General features: G+C 40.5%; 1 protein-coding gene and 2 long non-coding RNA genes across 5 annotated transcripts in view; 1 reads left to right on the top strand and 2 right to left on the bottom strand.

Moving 5' to 3' along the window:
* The window catches only part of LOC124060571 (calcium homeostasis endoplasmic reticulum protein), a 29857-nt gene extending 9327 nt beyond the window's left edge, over nucleotides 1-20530 (top strand). Inside the window, exons 3-20 of one of the 3 annotated variants that reach the window (XM_046391685.1) lie at nucleotides 1488-1526; nucleotides 2903-3075; nucleotides 5357-5494; nucleotides 5604-5755; nucleotides 6583-6694; nucleotides 8176-8265; nucleotides 11358-11547; nucleotides 11695-11834; nucleotides 13671-13925; nucleotides 14093-14288; nucleotides 14382-14623; nucleotides 14934-15067; nucleotides 16299-16385; nucleotides 16510-16662; nucleotides 17442-17555; nucleotides 17651-17745; nucleotides 17940-18125; nucleotides 19937-20530. In XM_046391685.1, coding sequence (XP_046247641.1) covers nucleotides 1488-1526; nucleotides 2903-3075; nucleotides 5357-5494; nucleotides 5604-5755; nucleotides 6583-6694; nucleotides 8176-8265; nucleotides 11358-11547; nucleotides 11695-11834; nucleotides 13671-13925; nucleotides 14093-14288; nucleotides 14382-14623; nucleotides 14934-15067; nucleotides 16299-16385; nucleotides 16510-16662; nucleotides 17442-17555; nucleotides 17651-17745; nucleotides 17940-18125; nucleotides 19937-19974 — 2534 coding nt within the window. In that variant the 3' untranslated portion in view covers nucleotides 19975-20530. Of the gene's footprint in view, nucleotides 1-1487; nucleotides 1527-2902; nucleotides 3076-5356; nucleotides 5495-5603; nucleotides 5756-6582; nucleotides 6695-8175; nucleotides 8266-11357; nucleotides 11548-11670; nucleotides 11835-13670; nucleotides 13926-14092; nucleotides 14289-14381; nucleotides 14624-14933; nucleotides 15068-16298; nucleotides 16386-16509; nucleotides 16663-17441; nucleotides 17556-17650; nucleotides 17746-17939; nucleotides 18126-19936 lie in introns of all 3 variants that reach the window. The other 2 variants (XM_046391684.1, XM_046391686.1) reach the window with 2 other exon arrangements.
* Nucleotides 20531-21172: 642 nt separating this feature from the next.
* LOC124060572 lies at nucleotides 21173-22792 on the bottom strand. Its single transcript, XR_006843595.1, has 2 exons — nucleotides 22285-22792; nucleotides 21173-21699 (listed from the first exon to the last, which is right to left on the bottom strand). It is a non-coding gene; the product is annotated as an uncharacterized LOC124060572 (long non-coding RNA).
* A 408-nt stretch (nucleotides 22793-23200) lies between these two features.
* Nucleotides 23201-24819, bottom strand: LOC124060570. The gene is made up of 2 exons (XR_006843594.1): nucleotides 24313-24819; nucleotides 23201-23727 (listed from the first exon to the last, which is right to left on the bottom strand). It is a non-coding gene; the product is annotated as an uncharacterized LOC124060570 (long non-coding RNA).
* Nucleotides 24820-26739: the final 1920 nt, after the last annotated feature.

Here is a 26739-nt window from a genome sequence, read left to right as displayed (position 1 = left end):
TTTAAATCCCATTTTAAAATAAAATGAACTCATTCAAACCCTTTCACACAATGCTGATTAAGTTTTCAAATCTGGAGTCTGCGGTGATGTTCAGGCAATGGTGTGCCGGTAGCAGTTGGTTTTATGTCAAAGCCTAGTTTACCAGAGTAATTGTAGCCACGGAGTGGGCCATAGCAACAATAAGAATGGTGGAGCCTGTTTTGCTAGAGAAGTGGTGTTATATTTGTCCACTAAAAATATCTGAAAGAATGCATTAATTACTGTACTTCTCACATATTTATTGATTTATTTCAATGTTTAAATTCAACTTAATCATCCTTATTTTATTGTTCACAAATTACTTAAAGTTTCCCATGTTGCTTTTACATTCAGTTCTCTTCCCACAGGCATACGTACACCTCTCTAACTCGATAACTTAAAACACACTTGTTTGCCTTGTCCTGCCAAACCTTTTTCTGTTTGTCTCTCCCTGCATGACAAGTACCCCAAAAAGCGCACTCCCGATTTTAGATTTTTGTCATCTGCTGTTCTGTGTTCACAGTAGCAGCTGAGCTCCATATGGAGGAGCTTAAACAAGCTTGAAACAGCGGCACAAGCAGGTCTACAGTAAGCACGAGAGGTCACGTCACAAGCAATGAATTGACACGATGTCTCTGTGTTTCTCTGAGCATCTTTAGCTTTTAGTTGGCAGGAGAGTGAGGGGAGATGTGTTGATTAGTTAATCGGTCACTGATGATGTTCTTTGCTCAGCCAGATAAAAATAAATAAATAATGCCAAAATTGGTTGGCCTGAGTAAAGTGTGTGAGAGACACATAATGAGTTTGAGAGTGGGAGAGAGAGACAGAGAGCAAGAGCAGGTAATGTAATGATATTGATGTTGTAATGGGTATGATATGTCTGTTGTGACAGTTTTTGTACTCTAAATCCACACCATTGAACTTGCTTATTTCACATATGTCTCATTAATATTCTCCTCAATACATTGATCTTTTAATCAAAGAGCTAGGTAATGAATGTGACAAGTAAACAAAATACCTTTTACTAACAGCATTGTGAATACAATTAAACCCACATTTCAAATGGCTTTTAGCAGCTGAATGCAAAGGTGAAAATAAAATATGTTCCCTGGGCCAAAACGGGCAGATACATATTAGGAGGAGAGGTCACGTCACATCACGTCAGGTGGAAAATAAAAGGATGCACTAAATTAAAATTTCCTGGTAATTAGCATTAGGAAATTTGATTTACCGATGCACCTGGCAATTTGTTGTTCAATGAAGTAATTCAACTAGAGTGTTATGTATTTAGTCATCGTTTTGACTCATCTGACTACTAATGCCACTTGTCAGAGGTCAGAGCTTCAGTGGGTGATCAGTGAATGATAATCGGATGATCTACAGCCTAGTAATAGTAGTGCAGTGTTGAATGGAGTTCTTCTGTTGGTCGTATCACTGAAATGCATTAAAGTGTGCTTTTCTCCACTTAGATCCCTCTACCCACGATGGGGAGGAGTATAAATCTGAAGGTATTTATTTGGAACCAGATTTGTCAGACAAAGTCAAAATTCCAGTTGGAAAGTCACATCTTATTTTTGCATATTTTTGGTGGGCATTATTACACCTATGCTTAAAAGCTTTTTGGTTTGTTTTCAGTTGCATTTTTCATGTTAGTATGTTTTCTTTTGTTTTTTGGAGTTTGGTATTAAAAATGCTCAAGATGCGCTTCTGTCTTTAAGCTGTTAGGTTTACTCAGACATGTCTTTGAGCAAAGCTCTTGGAGCTTTGTTTTATCTGTCTGTGTCTGAAATGATTCCTCTAGGGATTCAGTTCAGCTATTTTGTAAGGGCTGCATGAGTTTACTAAAATGCAAGTTTTTGGTTCACCACACTAATTTCTGCACAATTATCTCAGATCTTAGAAGTGACCATTAAATTTATTACTGCTGCAGTGAGCCAAGTTTCACACCTATAAATTGGAAGCAGTGGGTGGTAACACATTTGTGGTGAGTGTTCTCTGTTTGAATAAGGCAGATAGCTGCCAGTCTAGAGCTGGGGTGTGCTCCATGTCCGCCTTCTAAAAGGCAGTTTTTCCTTGCCACTTTTGACAAGTTCTTGCTCATAGGGTAATGTTGGATCTCTGTATATTAAAGACTGTATTAAAAGTATGGTCTACACATGCTCTGTTTGGAAAGTGTCATGAGATAATCTTTGTGATTTGGAGCTGTATAAATAAATTGAGTTGTACTGGCACAAAAAGCCAGTGCAAACCCCCTTTCCTATATGGTGAGCACCTTGATAGGATGTGTAGTACTTGTATATGATCTGAGCAAAATCTAAACTTACTGTTGACTAACTACGACAGAACATATATTGCAGTATGAGAAATGAGGTCTACTTCCACCAATGTAGATTCATCTCAGTCCAGCTGTACATGAGTGACCTAGTATTTCTGTTTTTTTTTTTTGTTTTTTTGTTTTTTTTGCAAACCTTGGTGTTTCTGATCCTTCATGATTTTTGAAAATTCCAGCATGTTTCCTTTCAGCTGCTGCTCCTGCACTACTCACAAGGCTAGGAATGATGACAGTGGTTGGGTTTATGTGGGTTGCATGTCTTTTAAATTTTGTTCATCCCTCTGCATTCATCTCCTTGCTGTATGTAAGCTTACATTTTGCTTGATGTATATGCATCACTCTAATTTAAATTGCTGTGCAAAGAATGCAATATTTGGCTTGTATCTGATATGAAATATAGTATGTATTTCTTCTCCTCCACCTGCATCATGTCAGATGTCAGTGGCCATACAGCATCAATCCTCCCATTCCCAGCCCTAAAATAAAAGTTTGACCAAAGCTCCAGACTTCAAATTTTCTTAATTTCCAAGTTTGCGGCTGCTCTTTTTGCAGAAATGTACAACCCGGGTGCCAAAGACATGGTTGATGTTGCTCCCCCATCAGTGCAGATGATTGTTCCGCCTCCGATTCCTCCTCCTGCTGCACCCGCTGCTATTGATGAGCTCATTCAGCAGAGCCAGTGGAATCTACAACAGCAGGAGCAGCATCTACACACACTCAGACAGGTACAACAAAAAAGACTATTTACACTAGAGTCCCTCAGTTACGATTAGTGGATGGATTAATTATTGTACAGATTTGTTTCAGGGACTAAGTATGTAGGTACTGATCCTTGTAGTAGCGTTACAGGAGTAAGGATTATTGCACAGTTATTACTACACATGTATTATTGCAGGTCTGGTGTGACCATTGGTCCCATTATTGCACATGATTTATTGTCAAGTTAACACATTCAACAGCTTAAATGTCCAGTCTATCAGCTGGGCTTGTTGTGGAGTCTGACAGCAGTGGGCAGGAAGGAGCGGCGGTACCTCTCCTTCACAGTCAGTCAGTGTAGCAGTCTGTCACTGAAGGAGCTGCCCAGAGTGCCCTGCATGGGGTGGGAGGGGGGTCTCCAGCATGGACAACAGCTTGGCTATTGTCCTCCTGTCACCCACTTCATCCATTGAGTCCAGGGAGCAGCCCAGGACTGAGTCAGCCCTCCTCACCAGTCTTTCCAGCCTCTTTTTGTCCAGGGCAGAGATGCTGCCTGCCCAGCAGACCACATCATAAAAGACTGCTGATGCTACCACTGAGTCATAAAAGCTCCTGAGGAGTGGACCATGTATTCTAAAGGCCCTCAGCCTCCTAAACAGGAAGAGTCTGCTCTGGCCCCCTGGCATCATTGTTGTCAGTCCAGTCCAGTTTATTGTTGAGGTGGACGCCCAAGTACTTGTAGGAGATGACTCTCTCGTTGTCTGTTCCCTGGATGTTCACCAGTGATGGGGTGTTTTGACGCCTGAAGTCCACCACCAGCTCCTTGGTTTTACCCACGTTGATTTGGAGGCGGTTCTCCTGGCACACAATGTCCACTTCAACTGTAGGAAGAACTTGTTAGAATTTGTTCCTAGAGGTCACTGTGACCTCACAAAACACATTATTCCATAAAATCATCTAATTATGACAGAATTTTTCTAATTTATACCTTCTTTGCAGCAACATCACATTTTTATGTGATGTAGGCCACCACAAGCACGTTGGTTTTCGATTTTTGTGAATTGATTCTTATTAGTAGGATTTTTTTTTTCTTTTTTAATACTCATCCCTAGTGAAATATTTTAGTGGCATCTGAGTGAAAAAGAAAATGTGCATACAGTGCAAATTACTGCCAAATATGGAACATCACTGAAGACTCACATGTTAACCAATCTGAATGCAATTTCGAATACTTGATATATACCATGAAGAGAAGGTGTGGCAGACGTAAGCTTTCCAACCATTATGAACCACTCCACTATGACAGGAGTACAAAAGACTGAATCTGAAAAATGACACCTGGGGCAAAGTAACATTAAGTTATTGTCAGACTGTTAAACATGACTTTTCATAGCACTGTATTCGTGATTGTTATTGCAGCCATACTGTACTGTAATGAGAAGAGCAAATCACGTCAAGGTGAAGAAAAGAGTGTATACACTGCAGAGATAATGTTACCTAGAAAGTTAATGGGATGTTCATTGAAAAATACCAAAAGAACTGACCATTGGCCAAGGAGCTTCAAGTCAGATCAAGTGGATTTTTATTGTCATTTCAGCTGTTTACAGTAGTACAGTACACATTGAAATGAGGTAATGTTCCCCCAGTGACCAGGTGCTATGCTACACTACATAAAGAAGTCAGCACAGTATTATGTATATACACTTAGGGCCATATATGTTGGGACAAGTATAATTTTTTTGGCATTTGACCTCTGTACACCATCACATTGAATCTGAAATGAAAGCCTCAAGATGTGAGACAAGTGAAGACTTTCAGCTTTAATTCAAGGGCTTTGACAAAAGTGTGACATTAATTTTTTTAGGAATTACAGCCATTTTTATGAACCCACCCCCATCTTTGTCTCCCATACGTAATGGCACAAATGGCTGTGAAGCAGTTTCATGGCTATGTTTGGCCTGTTCCTGTTCATTTAGCAGACGCCTTTATCTGAAGCAACTTACAGTACTTACAGTAGAATTAGGCTAAAGCAATAAGAGCTAAAACATAATTAAAAGTCGTTAAGTCATGAATCCATGACAAATCAAGCAGAAAAAGGTCTGGAGTCGGTCTTGAGTGTTAAATTTGCATTTAGTAGCTCTTCACTGGAATACTCAACTTAAGGTGTGAATTGTTGTCTATGCAAGTGAAAGAAGCCATCTTGTTAACTGTTGTTAACTGTTGTTAAATCTTGTTACGTAGGGGACATCATGCGACCAGTGGCAAACTGAATGGTATATTGCTTTTTCTAATGCTTTATTCTCATTGTAGGAACAAGTAACTGCAGCCATAGCTCTTGCTATGGAGCAGCAGACCCAAAAACTGCTAGTGGAAACTCAGTTGGACATCACAGAATTTGACAACTTGCTGCAGCCCATCATAGACACCTGCACCAAAGATGCCATCTCTGTAAGACCGTCATATTGGAGATTTCTTTGGGAATGTTTATGTACGTAGACTCCTAAAATAACCTCTGAAAAAAAGCTTATTATGCCTCTCATGTATTTGTCTTCCTTAGGCTGGAAAGAACTGGATGTTCAACAATGCCAAGACTGCACAGCACTGTGAACTGATGACATCACACCTTCGCAACCGTATCACTGCTGATGGAGCACATTTTGAACTCCGCCTGCATCTTATCTATTTAACCAATGATGTTCTTCATCACTGGTACACAAACCTAAATACATGCATAAACACAAGTGGATAATTTAACTTCTTCACTTTGCTCATCAGATGCAATAATGTAATTAGCTTTCTAGAGAGTGTTTCACAAGAAGTCTACCACGGGACTGGACCGGTATACTGAATTTTACCATTAGGAGTTGCACTTGACTCAGCAGCAACTTCAGTTCAGCCCATAAATATTAGTATAGTGGCACCACAATTCATCACAACAACTGTGATACGTTGTGTTTTCATTTATCGCACCAAAAATTCAACTGAACTTTTTAAGATCAACATCAAAATAATAATTAAAAAAAAACATTTCAGCCTGGTGCAACTTGAGAAAAGATACATTTCATGTCTGTATGGGATTTTTACTAGTCATTGAGTTTTCAACAGCATAAACAAATGTTAGACAATACGAGCCTTTTAGGACTTTTAATAAGAAGTGTATACAGGAAGTGGTCATTTGTATTTCATTAACTTTAAAAAGGTTTTGCGCTCTGTGTTACACAGTATTAGACAGTATAACATTCACCAACTTGTTACTAGAGAGACTTCTCTCTTGTGAACAAATACTGTAGCAGGACTGTGTACACAGCTTTCAACTCTGAATAATTTTTGCAATATAGTGTACATAGTATACATATATAGTGTATGTAGTGTAACCCTGAACTGCAGACTTTGTCCAATCATCAAACGAATCTTGTGTAAAGAAGCTTCCTCAGGCATTACAAACTGATATTGTGTCAAAATTTAGTGAAAATTGCTGAGCTGCATTTGGTTTGTTCCTTTTGCTGTATGATGTGTGTTTTAATGTATGCTTCTAGCCAACGGAAGCAGCAGAAGGATTTGTTGGCAGCGCTACAGAAAGTTGTGGTTCCCATCTACTGCACCAGCTTCCTGGCTGTAGAAGAGGAGAAGCAGCAGAAGATCACAAGGGTAAACAACTGCTGATTTCAATTGCACATACATACTGAACTAAAATCAGACCAGTGTGGGTTTGGATTGAGGCTGCCAACAGTTAGGATTTTGTGTCCGTTTTTAAGATCTTTTAGCTTAATCTTAAAGGATTACAAGAGCACTCTGTTCTTGTTAGTAACATAAATATCACAGGACACCAAAACTTGCCCCTTTAACCCAGAACAAGAAGATGTTCACATCAATCTAATCGTTGATCATTTTTTAACCAGTTCAGTTTAATGGCCTCCTATTTTCTGAACTCTTTATTCATTCATTCTTGTTCCTTAAGTTGCACTGGCAGGTTCCTTTTCAGTGCAAGCTATAGGAGCTTGTTGGATCCATTTTTCCAGCTCCAAGTAGAATTTATCTGAATGCAGCTGATTTGCATTTCACCAACCATTCAGTAACAGCAGAGAGTGAGTGGCTTGTGGCACACCTTTTGTTAAATTATGCCAGAATGAAAATACACTCTTGAAAATATAGCAGCAGTGTATCCCAGCAACAGCTTGACAGGAAAGGCTGTGGTGAATTCAGAGGGTAGCTACAGAGATAAGAAAGATGTATTTTTAATGTCAATGTAGGTTCTCAGTCTCAGTCAGTTTTATTGCTTCCCTGTTGTGTGTCCATCTCTCTTCCCTCTTCCTTGGAAGCAACACTCTCAGCCTGGTGGTGTAGGGTCCTGATAACTCCAAGTTTGTGTTCCAATGGGTGGTGGGAGTCAAAGTAGTAGGTACTGGTCTGTGTGTGTGGGTTTCCGGTGGACCTCAATGTTCAAGTTTCCATCGTCCTCCATGAGCACCATACAGTCCAGGAATGGTAATTTATTTCCCTTCGGATCCTCCCTGGTGAATTTAGTGTAATGGTCCACTGAGATGATGTGTTCAGTAAAGGCCTCTTCTTCTCGGGTTTTGATTTTGACCAGGTGTCATCCACATACCTAAACCATTGGCTAGATTTCATTCCTCTGTTGGAGCTCAGTGTTTTGCTTTCGAACTCCTCCATGTAGAGGTTGGCCACAATCGGTGGCACCAGTGAACCCATGGCACGTCCATGCTTTTGTTTGTAGAAACCTCCATTGTACTTGAAATAGGTGGTTGTAAGGCAGAGGTCCAGGAAGGTGCTGATCTGGGCTGGGATGAAATTAGTTCTGTGTATTATGCGTTGTGCAGAAAAGTTGACATTATGCTTTATATAATAAGTTTTATGGTCATGGTGTGATATTTATGTTGTATTAGCCCTGTCAACTAAACTCTTACATTCATAAAATATTTTTTTAGATATTATTATAATGTAATACATATATACAAATTGATATCTTGAGTTACATCAGTCAGTTAGATTTCTTTTGCACACACAAGGCACTTTACATCTTTTTGCTTAAAGTTGTTAATATATCCCTGAGTCTAAAGTTTTTTGGTATGTTTTGTTTTGTTCCCATCACCCCTACCCCTCCTCCCCAGTTGCTGCAGCTTTGGGAGAAGAATGGGTACTTTGATGAGGAGACCATTCAGCAGCTACAGAATCCAGCACTAGGCCTTGGCCAGTACCAAGTGAGTGGAATAAAACTTGAAGCTCTGCTTATTTGCTGGCACAAAGCCAACAGTAGTACAAGTGCAGTTTGTGTGCAGGTTTGGTAATTTCCTTGCAACAAAAGTGTTCACTGTTCATTGAAGTACATTCTTACCAATATCATCCACAAGAGCGTAATCCAGTGACTGGGAGTTTCACAGAAATGCGGAACATTGCGGAGCATTGTCCAAAAAGTCTCTGTATGCTGAAGCATTAAGATTTCCCTTCACTGGAAATAAGGGGCCTAGTCCAACCCCTGCAAAACAGCCTCACCAGCTTTGTGTCTGGGTACTTCATATAGTGTATTGTTGGACAACACAGAACTTCCTGCAACTCAACATATGTAAAACACAGATTCCTTTGTTTGCCCCAATCAATTTCAGATTGCACATACAATATAGTCTCTGGTAACCTCCATGAAAATTTCAAGCCAGTTGTAAGAAAAACTTTTATTTTATTCAGACATTTGTTGTCCAATCTTGACTTCAATCTGTGAAATATCTACAAAATACAATCCATATTATCTAGTGAAGACCTTCATTTAATGGTCAATGCCCTTGTCTATTCTTGCCTTGAGTGCCCTTTCAGTCCGGTTTTAGCTACCAGTCAAATTTAGAATTGAGTGTAACTTTTTATTGCCAACTTATAAATGTTTGAAGATTGGCAAATTGATAAAATCTCTCATCACTCTTCACAAAAAACTGAATGCAGGACTTCTTCTCTGACAGTAACAGTAACAGTGACAGTACTGTGCTTTAGTTTGCCTAAATCTGTCTCTTCTGAAACTGAAATCAAACTCCGGAATTACAGTTCAGGTGATGCTTTGATCATTTCAGATTGTATTTACCTATGGCAGCAACAGATGAAATACGTTTAATAAGTGAAATAAGTTTGGCTGTCGAAAACTGTGCATTTCTCCAACTGATCAGTCAGATCGGCAACATCTGCCATCAGTGTATGAATGTATAAGTCAACAGGTGATTGCTGACTTGTGCTGAATCCATCCCACAGATTCTTAATTCTTTGGATGTGCTGAGTCTGTAGGTCATTGTTGTGGTCTTTGAGACATTTTGAGACACTTACACTATATTACCAAAAGTATTATAGTATATAAGCTCATCTGCCTTTAGACGCATATGAACTTAAGTGACATCTCATTCTTAATCCATAGGGTTTAATATGACGTCGGCCTACCCTTTGCAGCTGTAACAGCTTCAGCTCTTCTGGGAAGGCTCTCCACAGGGTTTAGGAGTGTGTTTATGGGAATTTTTGACCATTCTTCCAGAAGCGTGTTTGTGGGGGTCAGACTTTGATGTTGGACAAGAAGGCCTGGCTTGCAGTCTTCACTCTAACTCATCCTGAAGGTGTTCTATCAGGTTGAGGTCAGGACTCTATGCAGGCCAGTCAAGTTCTTCGACACCAAACTCGCTCATCCGTGTATTTATGGGTCTTGCTTTGTGCACTTTTGCGCAGTTGTGAGCATGGAATTGTCCAAAATCTCTTGGTATGCTGAAGCATTCAGAGTTCCTTTCACTGTATCTAAAGGGCCAAGCCCAGCTCCTGATAAACGACCCACACCATAATTCCCCTTCCATGAAACTTCACATTTGGCACAATGCAGTCAGACAAGTAGTTCTCCTGGCCACCACCAAACCCAGACTCATCCATCAGATTGCCAAATGGAGAAGTGTGATTCGTCACTCCAAAGAATGCATCTTCACTGCTCTAGAGTCCAGTGGTGGTGTGCTTTACACCACTGCATCTGACGCTTTGCGTTGCACTTGGTGATGTATGGCTTGGATGCAGCTGCTCGGCCATGGAAACTCACTCCATGAAGCTCTCTACACACTGTTGTTGAGCTAATCAGAAGGCCACATGAAGTTTGGAGGTCTGTAGTGAGTGACTCTGCACTATGTGCCTCAGCTTCCGCTGACCCCGCTCTGTCACTTTATGTGGCCTACCACTTCGTTGCTGAGTTGCTGTTGTTCCCAATCGCTTCCACTTTGTTATAATACTGACAGTTGACTGTGGAATATTTAGTAGTGAGGAAATTTCACAACTGGACTTGTTGCACAGGTGGCATCCTATCACAGTACCACGCTGGAATTCACTGAGCTCCTGAGAGCGGCCCAGTCTTTCACAAATGTTTGTAGAAGCAGTCTGCATGCCCAGGTGCTTGATTTTATACACCTGTGGCCATGGAAGTGATTGGAACACCTGAATTAAATTATTTGGATGGGTGAGTGAATACTTTTGGCAATCCAGTGTACATACTGTTTGTTATGTTTGGAGGTGGCCAGGAGCAGAATGAACAGCGAGGCAGAACTGCTTTTCCACAGGCTACTTTATTAGCTGAACTAATGTGTACTCTCGGTGTACATGCATCTTTTCTTAATCTTTATTGTTACCGACACACTTACCAATCTATGCCATCTATAGTGGCGGACCCAACACCGTCCATTTAGCATAATTTTTTATTGTTAACTGATTTTGTGCATCTAAACATTTCTGATTTCTGAATGTTAACTAGAAAATCTATAAACCCATATTGTCTTCCTTTACTTAAAGATATGTGGACTGTTTATTTTTTTTCTGTAGGACACATTTATTTGGTTTATCATTTATTGGGCTGAATGAGTCTTTTCAAATCTGGGGAGGGAGAGGCAATACTGCAGCATTTATGGCCAGCATATTAGGAGCAGTTTGGTCCGTCTTGGAGATAAACCATTTTTGTCAGTCTCTCATCCTCTGGTTCATTTATCGGTGCTTTTAAAGGGGATGAGCGAAGCTTCTTTGATTCTTTATTACTGAATCTTGCCCTCACTCCACCTGCTGCTTCTTCTTCTTTACCTTCTACTAATAATGTATTCAGTAAGTGGGCAAGGTGAACCTGATTTGCGCCAATGCTTGTATTCACCAAAATTACAAGAACGTGCTTGTCAGGCCCATTTGTGTGTCCACCTGGACATAGTGATTGGGTTTGCACCCCATTTTGGACTAATAAAGCCCTTAATGGTTATCTTTTATGGATAACACTGTGTCTCAGATTTTATGCCCTCATTTCTTCTCTCAGGCATCTCTGATAACAGAGTATGCTGCAGTGGTGCAGCCAATCCAGCTAGCCTTCCAGCAACAGATCCAGTCTTTGAAGACTCAACACGAAGAGTTTGTTGCCAGCCTGAAGCAACCGCAGCCTGCACCTGTAACACAACTAGCAACCCCTGCTGAGCCTGAAAAGGCTTTACCCATGACCACAAAAGCTGGTAAGAAGACGCAGCATGGTGTTGTACATGAAACCAAAGCTATGTTTTATTGCTCAAGTTTCTGACCTTGTCTACATTGGGCAGGTACATGTACAGTGTTCTGTGATTTGTTGTTTTGTGTAGGTGATAGTAAGCCTCCCATGTCAGGTCCTCCTCCAGGGGATTTTGATGGAGCTTCATCCAGAGCACAGGACCCCAGCAACACCAGCGGCCCCACAGATATGCCCTCTAACAAGCCTGCTTGGTATGACCCCCAGCACATGGGCCCTTGGAATCCTAACCAGCCGGTAAAGACCTGTTTGTTTCATACAAACTGTGTTTTTGGTAGAAATTGTATTATTACATGGCAATTAATTTACCAGTAGGTGTAGTCGAGTCAGAGAAACCAACAGACCCAACATTCATGACATGCATGCTTCTGAGTCTGTCTAATTGAATAATTGATTGAAAGGGGTGAGTTCAAAATAATAGCAGTGTTCAATCAGTGAGGTCATTCATTATGTGAAGAAACAGGTGTCATTCAGGTGGCCCTTATTTAAGGATGAAGCCAGCACATGTACATGCAGTTCTCTCTGAAAACCTGAGAAAGATGGGTCGTGCCAGACATAGTTCAGAAGAACAGCGTGCTTTAATTAAAAACTTGATTGGAGAGGGAAAAACATATAAAGAAGTACAGAAAATGATAAGCTGCTCTGATAAAATGATATCCAATGCGTTAAAATGGAAAGCAAAACCAGAGAGACGTGGAAGAAAACGGAAGACTACCATTCGAATGGATCGTACAATATCCAGAATGGCAAAGACTCGGTCAAGCTCCAGGGACTGTTAAAAAGACAGTCTGAAGTTACATGTGAGTGCTGTGACAGTTAGAAGACGCTTGTGTGAGGCTAATCTATCGGCAAGAAGCCCCCACAAAGTCCAGCTGTTAAAAAAAAAAAAGACATGCTGAAGAGGATACAATTTGCCAAAGAACATATCGACTGGTCTAAAGAGAAATGGAGAAACATTTTGTGGACTGATGAAAGTAAGATTGTTCTTTTTGGGTCCAAGGGCCTCAGACCACAGTTTGTCAGACGACCCCCAAACACAGAATTCAAGCCACAGTATGCTGTGAAGACCGTGAAGCTTAGTGGTGCAAGCATCATGATATGGCGCGGTTTCTCTTACTATGTTGTCAGGCCTATTTATCGCATACCAGGGATCATGGATCAATTTGCTTATATTAAAATACTTGAGGAGGTCATGCTGCCTTATGTTGAAGAGGAAATGCCCTTGAAATGGGTATTTGAACAAGACAACGTCTCCAAACACACCAGTAAGCGAGCAGCATCTTGGTTCCAGATCAAACAGATTAATCCAATCAATCAATCCCCGGACTTTAAACAATGGTTATACAACTAAGTATTAGTTTAGTGGTTCACAGAAATGCTAAATATTGAAGGTTTTTTTTTTTTTCAAGTTTATTGAGTAAATATTTGAATTTGTAATGAAAAATGCAAACAGTGTTAAACAGCCGAATATCATTTTTTCCTTCATTTTCTGTACAGTAATTAAAATATTGATACATTTTCTTCATGTTTTGATCTAAAATATAATGTGCAGTGTTCCCAATGAATGGAAATAAAATATATTAGAAGGATTTTGAGCTTTACTCATGTTTTAAAAAACACTGCTGTTATTTTGAACACAACTGTATGTCTTTAATTCAGAAGTTCTAACATCTGGTGGATACAGTCTAGTTTCACTAGTTGCCATGAGAGAGTTCAACTGAGTATGTAAAAGCATTTTACCTTTTTTGATAGGTGGAAAACACAGTTTAAATGAAGTTCTGCAAACTGCAATCATTTGGTGCACATGCCTGCTGAACTGACCAGCACGAAAAAGCACAACCGCATGAACTGTTAGACCTACTACTCAGTGAAAGTTAGTTGGTCATCAGTCAAGATGCCCAGATATATTGCAGAAATAGTGTGGCAGAGCTGAGATTGATGTTATGCTGAGCAGAAGGTATGACTATGACTATGACTATGAGTGTACCATGAGTTACTGTTAACGAGTTGCTGTTTACAATGGCACAGCCATTGATAACGTTCACATCCTTTCTGACTTTTGTCCTTCTATAGCCTCCTTTCGATCCAAACCAGCCTCCCCCTCCTTGTCCTCCCTGGAACAGCCATGAGGGGATGTGGAATGACCAGAGGGACCCAGGTAACTGGAGCGGAGGTCCACCTAGAGAAGGAGGTCCCTGGAGCGGCCCAGGTGGATCTGACCCAGGCCCTCCATCTTGGAACTCATATGAGCAGCAGCCGCCATGGGGTAACCAGCCTGACCAGCCCCCGTGGGGCCAGAGGGACCCCCCTTTTCCTCCACGCATGCAGGTATGTGATAGATGATTACTGTGGTTTGATTTGTTTCACCAGTTTTTATTGTATTGTGTTGTATACTAATTGCAGCTAACCTCATCTGAAATTGATCTTGAATGTTTTTTCTGTTTTGGCAAGGATGTTACATGAATGACTAAATTGTCCAACACAAATTTCCACAGAGACCTCCTCATTTCAGAGGACCTTTCCCTCCCCACCAGCAACCGCCTCCTTTCAACCAACCCCCGCCACCACCACACAATTTTGGCCGCTTCCCCCCTCGCTTTATGCAGGATGACTTTCCTCCCAGACACCATTATGATAGGCCGCCGTACACCCCACACCGCTTTGACTACGCTCAGGGAGATTATCCTGGAGGTATAAAGTGACCAAAGACTTAACTTAAATGCATCTGTAATTTTATTTAATGACTTTTTTTGTGTATTTTAACAATATCCACCTTTTTGTCAGACATGCCAGGTCCTCCTCCCCATCACCATCCCAATCAGAGGCTCCCTCCCCCAGTTATGGCGGCCGATCATCCTCCTTGGGGTGGAGGCCAGCACCCGGATTTTGGCCCACCCCCACACGGCTTCAATGGCCATTCACCCCACATGCGTCATCGGCAGCATCCAGTCCAAGATGATCCTAGTCTGGTGCCCAACGTACCCTACTTTGACCTTCCAGCTGGTCTCATGGCTCCGCTAGTCAAAGCAAGTCATACACACTTTAGATTTGAGGACAAGGGCATGAAAATTACTTTGTTGTGAATTGGCGCTATATAAATAAACTGAATTGAAATATGATTCAAAACTGTGGCTATACAGAACACTTTCTAAGACAACTTGGAAAGTGGACTGAATGATGACTGCCAGTATCTTGTGGTGTAAAAAATGATTATAACAGTGCTAAAGAGCATTCACATCTGCCACAGAAATGTGGACTGATCCCCTGCCAGCAGTGTTAATGATTACCTCATTTAGCCGCAACAGTCAAACCTCTTTGTCCCTTTCTATTTCTCAGCTTGAGGACTGTGATTATAAACCTCTGGATCCTAAAGACATCCGGCTGCCCCCTCCCATGCCACCTAGTGATCGGCTGTTAGCTGCCGTAGAAGCTTTCTACAGCCCTCCATCCCATGATCGGCCTAGAAACAGGTACATACACCTTGACAGATTGAACTGAAATTAAATTAAATTGGCTTATTTTGTCCTCCTTCAATTAAAACAGAGTATTAATGATAGTGAATGCAAAAACATTTTACTGCTTGTCATTACTGATCTGCTTAACAAATCCAAATACTTTCCAATCCATAACTGTTATTTGGAAGTAAAATTATCAAATGATTTTACAGCACAAATGCATGCTTATCAAGATAATAGCAGAGTTCCAATTTTTACAAGTATTTTGATCGATAAATGTGAGCACAGATAATGCTTGTCATATTATCATATTATTAAAGATTTAACAAGTTTGTTAGTGAGAGATTTTATCAACTATTAACTAGGGATTCATAATATGGGGGTGGAATGGTAGGCCTGCATTTTAACTTAAACATAGGCTAATTATCCTTATGCTAGCTGCATTCCAAATTCGCTTAGCCTACTTAGGGAGTTTACGATATAACACAAACAGTATTATGTTCAGAACATAGCATAACCTGTCTGAGGTAACTTTCATTTTGGACATGTGTGATTGTGTACATGTTTTCATGGGATATCAACCATTCGTGAACTCCAGATCTTGCTAGCAATCTTCTCGTCTTCTCCGTGCCAAATATCACCCTTCCACAGACAGATATGGTGTGCACAAAGAGTATTATTGACTATTCACAGGCTGATCATTTGGCAGTCTGTGTGTATGTGTGTGCATGAGAGAACGTGTTCATGGCAAGGAAATGCATATACACTGCGTTTTTAAATAGCCTAGCATTACAAAAAACAGGGAAAACACAATATGTGGTGGTCAGTGATGATGTTTTTAGTCAATGTATGGGAAACACTGCTACATGGCTCCATAATGGTACTTAATGCCACCACACCCACACTTACCAGCGATAATTTCACCTATACAGTAAATAGACAATATTACAAATTTTCCAGTTGATTATTTATTGGGCTGATAGACATCTTGCGTCCTCATTCTGAACAGAATTCAAAATCAAAGCTACAGTGGACATCACTGTTGGCCTTCTAATCTCTTAATTATGTCTTATCAGTTTCTCCAGTTAATGACCAAGTAGTTTGAAAAATAACATCAATTGCTAATCAAGTAGCAGCATGAAATCATCTGATTGTTCTCACCAGTTGTGTAGCAGCAGCAGTTCCCATCTGTGGAGTTTGCTGTAGGTCTTAATTTACAGCTGGCTGTGATTTGTTTGTCCACCAGTGAAGGCTGGGAGCAGAATGGCCTGTATGAGTTCTTCAGGGCCAAGATGAGAGCCAGAAGAAAAAAGGGACAGGATAAGCGCAACAGGTGAGGTTCATCTTCATTTGTATCTTTGTTCTATTTATTAGTGTGGTAAGGAATGGTGACATCTGATCCAGGGGTTTATAATGTTACCTGATTCCTTTCTCTTCTTCCCCCATCCTCCTTCCAGTGGTGGTGGAGGCAGTTCGTCCAGGAGTCACTCTCGCAGCAGAGGGAGGTCTTCGTCTCGTTCCAGCTCTCGCTCCTCAAAGTCCTCCCAGTCACGGTCCCGCTCATCTCGATCCCGCTCCCACAGCCGCTCTCGCTCCTACTCACGATCAAGGTATGCAAACACTTGCATATACAGTGCATACACACACACACACACAGAAAATGGTGATGATGAACCAGCTGTGAAACAACATAAAAGAGCAGTGGGATAGGTATAACAATCCCAACATCAAGAAGAGGGTACACAAGAAGCACGAAATAAAAATAATATACTGTATATACCAAGGGCTGAAAAAAGGAGCTAGAAAAGATGTGGTGAGTAAAGGCAACAGTGGTACTAGTGGTAATCGGAGCACTGGGGACTGTGACCCACGAGAGTGACCCCAGCACATTCCAGGTACAACATTTGTGGTCTCTGTCTAGAAGATTGCATTCCAAGGAACAGCAATCAAACCACTTCGTAGGTTTTCTTTGTAAGGTTGCATTATTATGACCAGACACACTTCTATTTTAATCCGTGAGCTGTCTACACAGGCTATCCAACAACTTTTGTTTCACTTTTGCTATTATTGGGACCGTTAGTGTAGTTTTTTGCCTGAATTCATTTTTTTCCCCATTTTATGCGTGCAACTACAGTGACTGTGTATTGGCTTTGAGTGATGTCAAATCACTGTTGAGCTACCCTCAATTATGTGTCTGAGCACATCCTATTGTGGCTGCTCATGCTTCCTGTGTAAACATACTTTGTTGGATTTGGTGGTTTCCATGCTCATTGTGTGAAGGGTAATAAATTCTATCCAGCTTGCCTCCTGGTGTGTGGACAGCCTACATATTGTTATACTTTCAAATCTAAGGTACTTAGGCTAACATGCCCTAACTGCCTCTTTTCAGGTCCAGGAGTAGATCCAGGTCATCTCGGAGTCGCTCTCGCTCCAGATCTAGGTCCCGTTCACATTCGCCTGCCAAGAGACGGCGTGGCCCCAAATCCCGGAGCTCCTCCCCTCCGTAAGTCCCATTCACTGCTCTTTGATAAGGGGCTTTTCATAAAATTCTTCGTGCTGTACTGTAGCATGGACAACCACCTATCTCTCTGTCTACAGCTCCACATCAGTGTTGGGTGCCCCTCCCTCAAAGCTGTCTACAGATAACAGGCTAGGAGAAGAGAACAAGGGCCATCAGCTGCTAATGAAGATGGGTATGCTCTTTCTTTTATTTCTGTTTCTTCTCCTCAGTTTCAAAATATTTAGGATATTTTAATGTGAAGGTTGTCAATTTTGAACTGTACATGTTGTATTTTGGAACTTCATATGAGAGTAAAATGAAAGTAAAATGCTTCATACACTGATTTGCAGTTTCTCTATTTTTCTTTGGTTGTCCTGCCTGCTGTAGGCTGGAGTGGTTCAGGTGGTTTGGGGGCCAAAGAACAGGGCATCCAAGACCCCATCAAAGGAGGAGATGTCAGGGATAAGTGGGACCAGTATAAAGGTGTGGGGGTGTCACTTGATGATCCTTATGAGAACTACCGCAGGAACAAGAGCTACAACTTTGTCGCCCGCATGAAGGCACGAGAGGAAGGTATGTGCACTTACATGTTGGGTTTGAAATTTTGCTCACACTCAGCTGATAAAATACATCATTTCTGGTGCTGCATTTTCCTGATAATATGTGTCAGGGCATCATGTTATATTCAAGGTCTAGACATTTTCACAACTGCATACAGTGCATCCGGAAAGTGTTCACACCGTTTCGCTTTTGGCACATTTTATTATCTTACAGTCTCATTCCAAAATGGATTAAATTCATTTTTTCCTTCAAAATGCTCCACAGAGTACCCCATAATGACAAAGTGAAACAAGTTTGCTTGAATTGTTTTTGCAAATTTATTAAAAATAAAAACATAACATGTACATAATAATTCACACCCTGTGATCAATACTTTGTTGAAGCCCCTTTGGCAGCAATCACAGCCTCAAGTCTTTTTGATTATGATCCTATAAGCTTGGCACACTTATTTTTGGGCAGTTTCTCCCACTCTTCAATGCAGAACTTTTCAAGCTCCATCAGGTTGGATGGGGAGCGTCGGTGCATAGCCAGTTTCAGATCTCTCCAGAGATGCTGAATAGGGTTCAAGTCTGGGCTCTGGCTGGGCCACTCAAGGACATTCACAGAGTTGTCCCAAAGCCACTCCTTTGTGATGTTGGCTGCATGCTTAGGGTCGTTGTCCTGTTGGAAGGTAAACCTTCATCCCAGTCTGAGGTCCAGTGCACTCTGGAGCAGGTTGTCATCAAGGATGTCTCTGTACATTGCTGCAGTCATCTTTCCCTCGACCCTTACTAGTCTCCCAGTTCCTGCTGCCACAAAACATCCCCACAGCATGATGCTACCACCACCATGCTTCACAGTAGGAATGGTATTGGCCAGGTGATGAGCAGTGCCTGGTTTCCTCCAGACATGACGCTTGTCATTCATGCCAAAGAGTTCAATCTTTGTTTCATCAGACCAGAGAATTTTGTTTCTGGTGGTCTGAGAGTCCTTCAGGTGCCATTTTACAAACTCAGGCTTTCATATGCATTTTACTGAGGAGTGACTTCTGTCTGGCCACTCTACCATACAGGCCTGATTGGTGGAGTGCTGCAGAAATGGTTGTCCTTCTTGAAGGTTCTCTCCTCTCCACAGAGCAACGCTGGAGCTCTGTCAGAGTGACCATTGGGTTCTTGGTCACCTCCCTGACTAAAGCCCTTCTGCCCCGATCACTCAGTTTAGTTGGGCAGCCATCTCTAGGAAGAGTCCTGGTGGCTCCAAACTTCTTCCACTTATTTATTATGGAGACCACTGTGCTCTTTGGGACCTTTAATGCGGCAGAAATCTTTCTGTACCCTCCCCCAGATCTGTGCCTCAACACAATCCTGTCTCGCAGGTCTACAGACAATTCATTTGACTTCATGGCTTGGTTTGTGCTCTGACATGCACTGTCAACCGTGAGGGCTTGAGCTCAATTTTGAGTGTGAATACTTAAGTACATTTTACATTTTTTGTTTTTCATTTTTAATAAATTTGAAAAAAGTTCAAGCAAACTTGTTTCACTTTGTCATTATGAGGTATTTTGTGTAGAATTTTGAGGAAAAAATAAATTGAATCCATTTTGAAATGAGACTGTAACATAACAAAATGTGGAAAAAGCAAAGCAGTGTGAATACTGTCCGGGTGCACTGCATGTTCTCTGGTAATGAAGCCATAACTGGGGAAAACAAGTATGGTTTGCATTTATTTTTTATGCCTTTGTAATTTTTTTATGAAACATGATTAGATTACCGTGCTGTTCAGATTACAATAGTTCTTCAAAAAAATCTAACTGTTCTATACTGTTCTTTCTTTTTGTGATTCAGTTAATCGGGAACCTCAGGAGGCCCCTTCAACTGACTGATGTTGTCAAACAATTTCCTCACCTCCATCACGGATTTGATTTGCACTCTTTTCCATCCAGGATTCAGCAGTCTCAAATTGTTCCTATTTCTAAATAAATAAAGTACCACCACTAACACAGAAGAACTCACCTAGGATTTTTCATTCATCAGACAGTGTGTAGGCAGATAATGGACTGTGCCAGAACATTTTTCATAGCTGGAAAAATAAATAGTAAATAGTTAAAAATTGAGAATGGAAAAAAACGTGACTCAGTATGAAGGCAGTGCTTTCATTTCAAATTAATTGCACCCTGTTTCATATAGACATTGTAACAGCTGAATAAGAAAGCATGCTATACTAATTTCATTTGGGTTTTACACCATTGTGTTCATTCTTCACCCTCATGTTTTAAGTTCAGTATACCCAAATTACAAAAAACAATCCTCATGTAATCCAAATGCTGTAGGTTGTATTTGTCAGGAGCAATATTATTCTTTGAGATCTACAGTCTACTTAGTATGTCAGTAGAAAGCTTTTGTGCTGTTAAATATTTGTAATAAAAACTGCTCACTGTGGGTGATGTCAGAAGGTATTTTGGCTCCTTGTTTTAATCCTGTTGAGTTTTTGCTGCTGATTGTTGTGATCATTTTTCCACATAACTTCTTTTCTGGACATGCCATGTGTAAGTCTGTCATTTAGTTATAGTATTAAAATAAATCCCACAAAAAGGTATGATTAAAAAATCTGTTGTATTTTTTTGTTTACACACACACTATAGAAACATCACCTAAATAAATATAACTTTGGCTCCTAAATGTGGCTTTTCTTTGATTATATGTAAATACTGAGAGAACATGCAGCATCCAGGAAAGTTCTTCATTTGACATATTGGCTAATACTTGTTGCCTTGCCTGTTCGTTGGCTTGGTAAGGTTGAGGCTTGAAGAGTGACATTAGTTATGGTTATCAGAGTAGGCCAATCAGAGGTGAGCTGGATGTGAGCAGTGTGTTTGAAACAGGGGTGGAAAAAGTACTGAAAAAATGTAATTGAGTAAAAGTATCTTTACTTTGCTTAAATTCTACTCAGAGTAAAAGTAAAAGTACGCATCTAAAAATGTACTCGAGTAAAAGTACAAAATTACTTCATTTAAAATGTAATTTGAGTACTAGTTACTTCATTACTTTCATTTATCTAACGCAAAAAGGATGAGTCATGAATAAAGTTCAGCACAAGTTGTTTAATATGCCTCGAAGTTGAATAAGTGCACATCCACACTTAAAAGAAACCCTTGACTGAGCTCAGTAACAGTTTCAATCCTATTGTCCAGCCAACAACATTATGAGAAAAGAATTACAGTATTCGAAGTCTCACAAATCAAAATAAAATGCACATACTGTAGGATCCGACTATTCAAACTAAAAATGGCTTCAGGATCCGACTATTCAAACTAAAATGGCTTCAGGATCAGCCTATTCAAACTAAAATGGCTTCAGGATCGTACTATTCACAATAACATGTCCCCAGGAAGCCCACAATCTACAATTTCAGGCCCAGGAATTGAGCAGGTCCATGCTGTCTGACGCACAGGCCAGGTACCCCTCCAATTCCCCAGAACCCTCTGACTTGCGGGACTTCATTGCTGAAAAGTAGTCCTCGTCGTCTGATGAATGCTGCCTGCTCCCTGCACCCTGCTCCACCTCAGCATCTGCCATCTGGTCCAGTTGATGCCTCACATAAAGAAGTCCTGTTTAATGGCAGACACCGTAGGGATATTAAGTACAGAGCCATTTGTTCTTAAAGAGTACTATGATCAGCTAAGTCATATAACATACTGCATTTCAATAGCCCACTAGTGCATTTCAATACCCCACCTCCCACTGTAAATTTCACATTATGTTATGCTTTTTAGCATTTCTACGCATGTGGCTGATAAAACTCCTTGGATCCTACATTGAAATGTTGTTCATATGCATTTATTGAGAGAAAACAAATGAACAACATCTCTACATATTAAATAACGTTATGTTGTGTAGTTATATCGCCTCAATCCTTATCCTCAAAACTATCAAAACATCCCATTTCATTTATCGTCACATTTAGCAAACTTCAATACGTGCAACTGCCCTTCTCAACTCACCCATACTTTTGAACGATCACTATTCACCCCCTTCCCTCGTTTACTTGGCTTGATCATGGTGAAAATAACATCATGACGGCACGGCACGGCACAGCGTGCTTACATGGGAAGGTTGTTATATGGGATGTAGTTAAAACAAATAATAAATTAACGGTTTGGAATGTAAAGGACAAAACACTTGTGCTAACTTACCACCACATGCTTTCGCAAGTTAGACGTCGAAGTTTTGTAGGCTGAAAGCTCCGTTTTGCTGGGCAAACACATTTTGCACTGCATTATTACGTTGTTCCCCTGTTGGCGTTTGAACACGAAGAGCTCTTCCAAGTTGGGCCAAGGGTTTTTGTTTTGTATTTCCTCTTCTTTCCGTTCTGACTGTTCCTCCTCGTCCATTGTAACCACCTCACCTGCAACAGCCATCCCTACGCGTTGGAATCTAGAGCGCGCGCAATGGAATGTCGCTTAATTGACGTTCAATCCCGGGGACAAAGTGGTTTTCCGCCCAATTTTTTTTTAAACTATCAGTGTTGTACTCAGTAACGTGAGGGGGTTTCAAATGTAGCGAAGTAAAATACTTGGGTCAAAATGTAATTGAGTAAAAGTAAAAATTACGCATTTCAAAAACTACTCTGAAAATTACAAGTTACTCATAAAAAGTACTCAATTACAGTAACGTGAGTAAATGTAATTCGTTACTTTCCACCCCTGGTTTGAAATGTGTTACAAGGTCTTTTTTTTTATTGTAATCAATAAACTGCTAAGAAAGAAAATAGTCTTACCTGTTTTTCTTACCAAAGAGAACAAATGAACTGCAGAACTTCTGAATTCACATTTTATCTTTTAAAAAACAAGCTTAATTTCCATATTAATTGCTCATAAAACACTTAACGAGAAACAAAATATAATAATCAGGGGTGGAAAAAGTACTGAAAAAATGTAATTGAGTAAAAGTATCTTTACTTTGCTTAAATTCTACTCAGAGTAAAAGTAAAAGTACGCATCTAAAAATGTACTCGAGTAAAAGTACAAAATTACTTCATTTAAAATGTAATTTGAGTACTAGTTACTTCATTACTTTCATTTATCTAACGCAAAAAGGATGAGTCATGAATAAAGTTCAGCACAAGTTGTTTAATATGCCTCGAAGTTGAATAAGTGCACATCCACACTTAAAAGAAACCCTTGACTGAGCTCAGTAACAGTTTCAATCCTATTGTCCAGCCAACAACATTATGAGAAAAGAATTACAGTATTCGAAGTCTCACAAATCAAAATAAAATGCACATACTGTAGGATCCGACTATTCAAACTAAAAATGGCTTCAGGATCCGACTATTCAAACTAAAATGGCTTCAGGATCAGCCTATTCAAACTAAAATGGCTTCAGGATCGTACTATTCACAATAACATGTCCCCAGGAAGCCCACAATCTACAATTTCAGGCCCAGGAATTGAGCAGGTCCATGCTGTCTGACGCACAGGCCAGGTACCCCTCCAATTCCCCAGAACCCTCTGACTTGCGGGACTTCATTGCTGAAAAGTAGTCCTCGTCGTCTGATGAATGCTGCCTGCTCCCTGCACCCTGCTCCACCTCAGCATCTGCCATCTGGTCCAGTTGATGCCTCACATAAAGAAGTCCTGTTTAATGGCAGACACCGTAGGGATATTAAGTACAGAGCCATTTGTTCTTAAAGAGTACTATGATCAGCTAAGTCATATAACATACTGCATTTCAATAGCCCACTAGTGCATTTCAATACCCCACCTCCCACTGTAAATTTCACATTATGTTATGCTTTTTAGCATTTCTACGCATGTGGCTGATAAAACTCCTTGGATCCTACATTGAAATGTTGTTCATATGCATTTATTGAGAGAAAACAAATGAACAACATCTCTACATATTAAATAACGTTATGTTGTGTAGTTATATCGCCTCAATCCTTATCCTCAAAACTATCAAAACATCCCATTTCATTTATCGTCACATTTAGCAAACTTCAATACGTGCAACTGCCCTTCTCAACTCACCCATACTTTTGAACGATCACTATTCACCCCCTTCCCTCGTTTACTTGGCTTGATCATGGTGAAAATAACATCATGACGGCACGGCACGGCACAGCGTGCTTACATGGGAAGGTTGTTATATGGGATGTAGTTAAAACAAATAATAAATTAACGGTTTGGAATGTAAAGGACAAAACACTTGTGCTAACTTACCACCACATGCTTTCGCAAGTTAGACGTCGAAGTTTTGTAGGCTGAAAGCTCCGTTTTGCTGGGCAAACACATTTTGCACTGCATTATTACGTTGTTCCCCTGTTGGCGTTTGAACACGAAGAGCTCTTCCAAGTTGGGCCAAGGGTTTTTGTTTTGTATTTCCTCTTCTTTCCGTTCTGACTGTTCCTCCTCGTCCATTGTAACCACCTCACCTGCAACAGCCATCCCTACGCGTTGGAATCTAGAGCGCGCGCAATGGAATGTCGCTTAATTGACGTTCAATCCCGGGGACAAAGTGGTTTTCCGCCCAATTTTTTTTTAAACTATCAGTGTTGTACTCAGTAACGTGAGGGGGTTTCAAATGTAGCGAAGTAAAATACTTGGGTCAAAATGTAATTGAGTAAAAGTAAAAATTACGCATTTCAAAAACTACTCTGAAAATTACAAGTTACTCATAAAAAGTACTCAATTACAGTAACGTGAGTAAATGTAATTCGTTACTTTCCACCCCTGATAATAATAACATGAAAAACAGTAAAACGAGCCAAACCCGTCTTAGCTGGTCTTTCCACTGTTCCAACAATCACCATATCTACACTTGATCCTCCTGGGTCATGCTTCTCCTGTCCCCGTCTGCTCTGTCTATGTCAGTCCTGATTGAAGCAGCTGTACACCACCTTGGTAGTATATTCCCTGTCGTCAGACTGGTTTCTGACCGTGTTCACAGGGAGGCTGCTGAGCCTAGCTCTGTTGCCCTAGCTGTAAACACCATCAGTCTCCCAATGCTTTCAACTCTCGGTCCAGGTGGCCTGGAGTCAGTTAATCGGTCCTGGCTAACTAGTTAATGACAGATGGTAAGGACAGCCCCAGCAAATTACTTCAAAGAGTATAGTGAGCAGCAGTTACATGTAACTTTGGTGATACGGTACATCAGACAGGTGGCTGATTCTTATATGTTGCACCTGCTGCAATAACCCGATCATTGTGCTTTAACTCAAACCAAGAACATATTAGCTAGTGCTGTGTGCATGCTGATCCTGAAGGTGCGTGACCAGTGACAGTCCTTCACTTGACTAACTTCTAGATTTCATTTAAAGGAACAGTTACAGTTAAATACAAAAATGTTTTATTTTATGTTTTATTTAAATGTTTTATAAATGCTTTGTCTTCAATATGATGGAACTTTATGGCACTTCATATACTGTGCTTAAAACACCAAAAATGTGAAAACAAACAAAAAAAACAATCAAAAGCAATATTTCTATCCAGAAATCATGGCGTGGTTACACAAGATAATCGGTGCAGAAAGACTCATCGACTCACAGGTGGTTCGTACTCTTCACAGGGCAAGACGTAAGTATTAAGGGCATCCTCCTCAGTTGAGCTGTAATGTTATCTAGTTTAGGTAACTAGCCTCTCATCCATGAATAGATGCATGCTTCTTTAAGTGCAATGGTTTTGAAAGATGGTGGTGTTGAAGGACATGACCCCTGTTGTGCTTGCACATCACAGCTGACCTGGTGGCTGGATGAGTGTTGTTCAGCCAGTGTGTTCTTGTTTTGTACCAGTAAGAACATCACATCACACCCCGGTTGCTGCCTGTCCTCACCTCTACAGAGAGCACAAACCACGAACTGTAATTCAAATAATACAACTACACATGCATCATGTTGCATACACTCATCATCACAGCATTTCTAGATCTTGGTTAAATTCACTGTTTGTAAAACCAGACCTATTTGAGAAAATGGCTGTGATGTCTGCAAAACCAACCCTGTTCACCAACATATCTGCATAGGAAAAAAAAAACAAAAAACATTTTCTTGATCAAGGTTTTAGTTTGTTAAAATATAAACATTGTTTTTCATTCTCAATCTCATTACTCTGAAAAACTACAGTGATTTAATAACACCAGACGTACTTCTTAGCAGTCATTGTTAATTGACATTAATTTTAATTTGTTAGCAGACACTACAGTCACTTATGCATGGTGAACAAAAGAAATAGGTCTGTTCGCTCTCTTCACTTGAATCGCTTCACTTCTGCATTAAAAGCTTACAAATCCCACTAATTCACTACTGCGTCGTGTGCCTGTCAGTGGTATGCATGTTGATCCTTTAAATCCAATTTGTCATTTTGCATTTTAAGGTGTGGATAGTCAACATAGCTTTTCATGATAGGGCATTATTTCAGTTCAGTTCACAAGGCCAACTGATAGGTTGAAGACAACCCCGTCTGGAGATGAGCCAAGCCATGCATTGTTCAGAGATCTCATAGTTCATCTGTATTGCTGCAGTTGTTACTGTGGTATTTTGTAAATGTATGTGCAATGACATATTTTACCCCAAGGGGGTGCACTGTTGTCAAAGCAATGGAGATGGAGTGTCCTGATAACTTGTAATAAATTCTGATAGGAACAAGGCACTC

The sequence above is a fragment of the Scatophagus argus genome, chromosome 6 (assembly GCF_020382885.2).
Source record: "Scatophagus argus isolate fScaArg1 chromosome 6, fScaArg1.pri, whole genome shotgun sequence".
Classification (NCBI taxonomy): Eukaryota; Metazoa; Chordata; class Actinopteri; family Scatophagidae; genus Scatophagus; species Scatophagus argus.
Note: the sequence above shows the minus strand (reverse complement) of the source record. Positions and strands in the feature narration are given on the sequence as shown.